Source organism: Centroberyx affinis, unplaced genomic scaffold, assembly GCF_046629955.1.
Source record: "Centroberyx affinis isolate AG114_WGS23_722 - 3 ecotype Tasmania unplaced genomic scaffold, CSIRO-AGI_Caff_v1 ptg008765l_1, whole genome shotgun sequence".
In the NCBI taxonomy this organism is placed as follows: Eukaryota; Metazoa; Chordata; class Actinopteri; order Beryciformes; family Berycidae; genus Centroberyx; species Centroberyx affinis.
The window spans coordinates 2,501-7,500 of record NW_027284311.1 but is presented as its reverse complement, the minus strand read 5'-3'; the positions used below and the strand labels follow the sequence as shown (position 1 = coordinate 7,500).

The following is a 5,000-nucleotide window of genomic DNA, read 5'->3' as shown; positions in this document are numbered from 1 at the left end:
ACATATCTGTCTCTCTCTCTGTCTCTCTCTTTCTTTCTCTCTGTCTCTCTCTCTGTCTCTCTCTCTCTCTCTTACACAGGAAGTGTTCTGGTTCCGTTCAGTAGTTGGATCAGCTCCAGTCGGGTTTGATCATCCAGGTAAGTCACATGTTTACCGGACGCAAGCTCCACCTTCGCCCCAAGACTCAGGTTCCTGTTTAGAACACAAACACTGAGAATCAACTTCCTGAAATCAAACACATAGAATCACATAAAGTTAGACTGATATTTGGCTCACACTAAATGTTGGTTCAACCAATATTTGGGAAGGAAATCACATTCTGAAGAGTTTCAGCACCGCAGCACTGAAACCTTCTCAAGCTACCTGTCAAATAGAAAATGTGTTTCCATTAGTGACCATGTTGCCTCTGTCTGGTTAGATGTGGCGTACCTCAAAGCTCAATGTTAGGTCCAATTTTATTCTTACTATACATGCTACCACTTAATCCACCATCATGTTGTTTCCCTTCACTGCTAAAGACTAACAGAAAGACGGACAGAAGGACTAACAGAAAGACCGACAGAAGGACTAATGGAAAGACCGACAGAAGGACCGACAGAAAGACCGACAGAAGGACCGACAGAAAGACTGACAGAAAGACCGACAGAAGGACCGACAGAAAGGCCGACAGAAAGACTGACAGAGGGACTGACAGAAAGACCGACAGAAGGACTCACAGAAAGACCGACAGAGGGACTGACAGAGAGACCGACAGAAGGACTGACAGAAAGACAGACAGAAGGACTGACAGAGAGACCGACAGAAGGACTGACAGAAAGACCGACAGAAGGACTGACAGAAAGACCGACAGAAGGACCGACAGAAAGACTGACAGAAAGACCGACAGAAGGACCGACAGAAAGGCCGACAGAAAGACTGACAGAAAGACCGACAGAAAGACTGACAGAAAGACTGACAGAAAGACCGACAGAAGGACCGACAGAAAGGCCGACAGAAGGACCGACAGAAGGACCGACAGAAAGACTGACAGAAAGACCGACAGAAGGACTGACAGAAAGACCGACAGAAGGACCGACAGAAAGACTGACAGAAAGACCGACAGAAGGACTGACAGAAAGACTAACAGAAAGACCGACAGGACTGACAGAAAGACCGACAGAAAGACTAACAGAAGGACTGACAGAAAGACTGACAGAAAGTCTAACAGAAGGACTAACAGAAAGACCGACAGGACTGACAGAAAGACCGACAGAAAGACTAACAGAAAGACTAACAGAAGGACCGACAGAAAGACTGACAGAAAGACTGACAGAAAGACTAACAGAAGGACTAACAGAAAGACCGACAGGACTGACAGAAAGACCGACAGAAAGACTAACAGAAAGACTAACAGAAGGACCGACAGAAAGACTGACAGAAAGACTAACAGAAGGACTAACAGAAAGACCGACAGGACTGACAGAAAGACCGACAGAAAGACTGACAGAAAGACTAACAGAAGGACTAACAGAAAGACCGACAGGACTGACAGAAAGACCGACAGAAAGACTAACAGAAAGACTAACAGAAGGACCGACAGAAAGACTGACAGAAAGACTAACAGAAGGACTAACAGAAAGACCGACAGGACTGACAGAAAGACCGACAGAAAGACTGACAGAAAGACTAACAGAAAGACCGACAGAAAGACTGACAGAAAGACTAACAGAAAGACCGACAGAAAGACTGACAGAAAGACTAACAGAAGGACTAACAGAAAGACCGACAGGACTGACAGAAAGACCGACAGAAAGACTGACAGAAAGACTAACAGAAAGACCGACAGAAAGACTGACAGAAAGACTAACAGAAAGACCAACAGAAAGACTGACAGAAAGACTAACAGAAAGACCGACAGAAAGACTGACAGAAAGACTGACAGAAAGACTAACAGAAGGACTGACAGAAAGACCGACAGAAAGACTGACAGAAAGACCGACAGAAAGACTGACAGAAAGACTAACAGAAAGACCAACAGAAAGACTGACAGAAAGACTAACAGAAAGACCGACAGAAAGACTGACAGAAAGACTGACAGAAAGACTAACAGAAGGACTGACAGAAAGACCGACAGAAGGACTGACAGAAAGACCGACAGAAAGACCGACACAACAGAAGGGGCCACTTTACTCAGCGTCAGTTTTAGAATTGATTTCAAGATGCTGCTGATAATTTGAATGCGTACCAATGCTTTCCCCCAGCTACAGCTCAGACCTGTTAACTCCCTGGGAGCCTTGGATCTTCAGACAGAGCTCTAACCCCACAGACTAAAGGTGACCAGGTTTTCAAAACAAACAAAAACACCTTTCATAAACTCACCTGCATGATTTTCTGCTCCCTATTTCAGTTTTTTCCTCTTATTTTTTATTTTTATGCCTGTTTACTAATTGCTTTGTAATATTTTTTTCTGAATAAAATACTACCACTACTACTAATGATGATGATGATGAAGATGAAGATGGTGATGAAGACCTTTGTATGGTCCAGGACACGGTGAGGGGGAAGTGCTCCAGGTTCAGGACCTCGGTCAGGTACTGCCTGCTGGGAGGACTGATGGTCCACAGAGAGTTGCTGCTTCCCTGCAGCTCCGCCAGCGTCACATCCTCCCTGCTGTAGGCCTCCAGGAACTGCAAAGCACTCTGGGAAACAGAGTTCAGACCAACACTCACCTGGTGGTGCAAAAAACTACAAACCACCTAAGACTGGTATTGTAAGTAGTACTAGTACTAGTGCAAGTATAGCAGTAGTAGTCGTAGTGGTGAAGGTAGCAGTAGTAGTAGCAGCATTACAACGTAGTACTCATCTGTTCACAGTGTCACAGAAGCTGGAACCTGTTAGGACTCTCAGCAGCAGTAATAACAGCAGTAATAACAGCAGTAATAACAGCAGCAGTAATAACAGCAGTAATAACAGCAGTAATAACAGCAGCAGTAATAACAGCAGTAATAACAGCAGTAATAACAGCAGTAATAACAGCAGCAGTAATAACAGCAGTAATAACAGCAGTAATAATAACAGCAGTAATAACAGCAGTAATAACAACAGCAGTAAAACCCTCAGTACTCACAGGAGTGTAGCTGTATGTGCTGATGAAGGAGCTGAAGTCTTCCTCAGTCAGGTCTCTGAGCTGGTTCTGCTGGGCGCTCATAGTGAAGATGGGCTGTCGACACAACAGCTGGTTAATGTCATTATTGTTGTTATTATTATTATTGTTGTTGTTATTATTGTTGTTATTATTACAGGTTAGTCAGATAAATAAAAAACTCTACTAGTATTACTAGTACTACTACTACTAAGTATTACTACTGCTATACTACTGTACTATAGTATAGCAGCAGTATAGTACAGTACAGTACCTTAGTATAGTAGTACAGTAGTGTAGTAATGCTGTAGTACAGTAGTACAGTGTCATAGTAGTACAGTAGTACAGTAGTACAGTGTCATAGTAGTACAGTAGTGTAGTAATGCTGTAGTACAGTAGTACAGTGTCATAGTAGTACAGTAGTACAGTGTCATAGTAGTACTGTAGTACAGTAGTACAGTGTCATTGTAGTACTGTAGTACAGTGTCATAGTAGTACAGTAGTACAGTGTCATAGTAGTACTGTAGTACAGCAGTACAGCAGTACTGTAGTACAGCAGTACTGCAGTACAGCAGTACAGCAGTACAGTAGTACAGCAGTGCTGTACAGCAGTACAGCAGTACTGCAGTACAGCAGTACAGCAGTACAGCAGTACAGCAGTACTGTAGTACAGCAGTACTGCAGTACAGCAGTACAGCAGTACAGTAGTAGAGTAGTACTGTAGTAGAGTAGTACTGCAGTAGTACAGCAGTACTGTAGTACAGTAGTACTGCAGTAGTACAGCAGTACTGCAGTACCTGGAAGCCTCCCAGAGTGATGGTCAGGGACACGTCCAGAGGCCGGTTCACCACTCCAGCTACAGATTTGACGAGTGACATGAAGAGCAGGGGGAACCAGACGATGCAGATCAGCAGAACCACGATCAGACCCCCCATCCCGTACTTCACCACACGCTTCTTCTTCTGGCCCCGCGGCTGGGGGTAGCGCTGCACACACACACACACACACACACACACACACACACACACACACACACACACACACACACACACACACACACACCTGATTCTATACACATGACATGTACATATTCCTGTATATGTTCTACATTATAAATGCTAATCGTGCACATTTACATGTTTGGACCTGATCTGTGATCAGCTGCACATCAGAACATTCTGCATATTTCTGTAAAAAAACTGTAATCTGATAGTGACTGAAATCAAATCTAGTGAAATCTCCTCTCCTCTCCTCTCCTCTCCTCTCCTCTCTCCTCTCCTCTCCTCTCCTCCTCTCCTCTCTCCTCCTCTCCTCTCCTCTACTCTCCTCCTCTCCTCCTCTCCTCCCCTCTCCTCTCTCCTCCTCTCCTCTCCTCTCCTCTCCTCCTCTCCTCTCTCCTCCTCTCCTCTCCTCTCCTCTCCTCTCATCTCATCTCCTCTCCTCTCCTCTCCTCTCATCTCCTCTCCTCTCCTCTCCTCTCCTCCTCTCCTCCCTCCTCCTCTCCTCTCCTCCAGTGAAGCCTCCTACCCTCTCAGACTCTCTCCAGCACTTTAAGACGAAGCTGTGGGCGTAAACGTCTTCCACACAGATCCAGGAGGACAGAGACAGAGTGGTGTCCGTCCAGACCCAGTCCATCACCGCCCGCAGCTCCGTCAGGAAGGGGACCAACCGGAAACTACACAGACAGACAGGTGGAGAGACAGACAGACAGGTGGAGAGACAGACAGACAGGTGGAGAGACAGACAGACAGGTGGAGAGACAGACAGACAGACAGACAGACAGACAGGTGGAGAGACAGACAGGTGGAGAGACAGACAGACAGGTGGAGAGACAGACAGACAGACAGACAGACAGACAGACAGACAGACAGACAGGTGG

General features: G+C 45.7%; 1 protein-coding gene across 1 annotated transcript in view; it reads right to left on the bottom strand.

Annotated features, from left to right (window-relative positions):
• The window catches only part of LOC139640247 (piezo-type mechanosensitive ion channel component 2-like), a gene marked incomplete at its 5' end in the record, with an annotated part of 9,934 nt that overhangs the window by 3,437 nt on the left and 1,497 nt on the right, over nt 1–5,000 (bottom strand). The window contains 5 exons of the mRNA XM_071514424.1: nt 76–192; nt 2,512–2,678; nt 3,107–3,199; nt 3,919–4,107; nt 4,649–4,796. Of these exons, the coding sequence (XP_071370525.1) occupies nt 76–192; nt 2,512–2,678; nt 3,107–3,199; nt 3,919–4,107; nt 4,649–4,796 (714 nt within the window). The remainder of the gene's footprint in view (nt 1–75; nt 193–2,511; nt 2,679–3,106; nt 3,200–3,918; nt 4,108–4,648; nt 4,797–5,000) is intronic.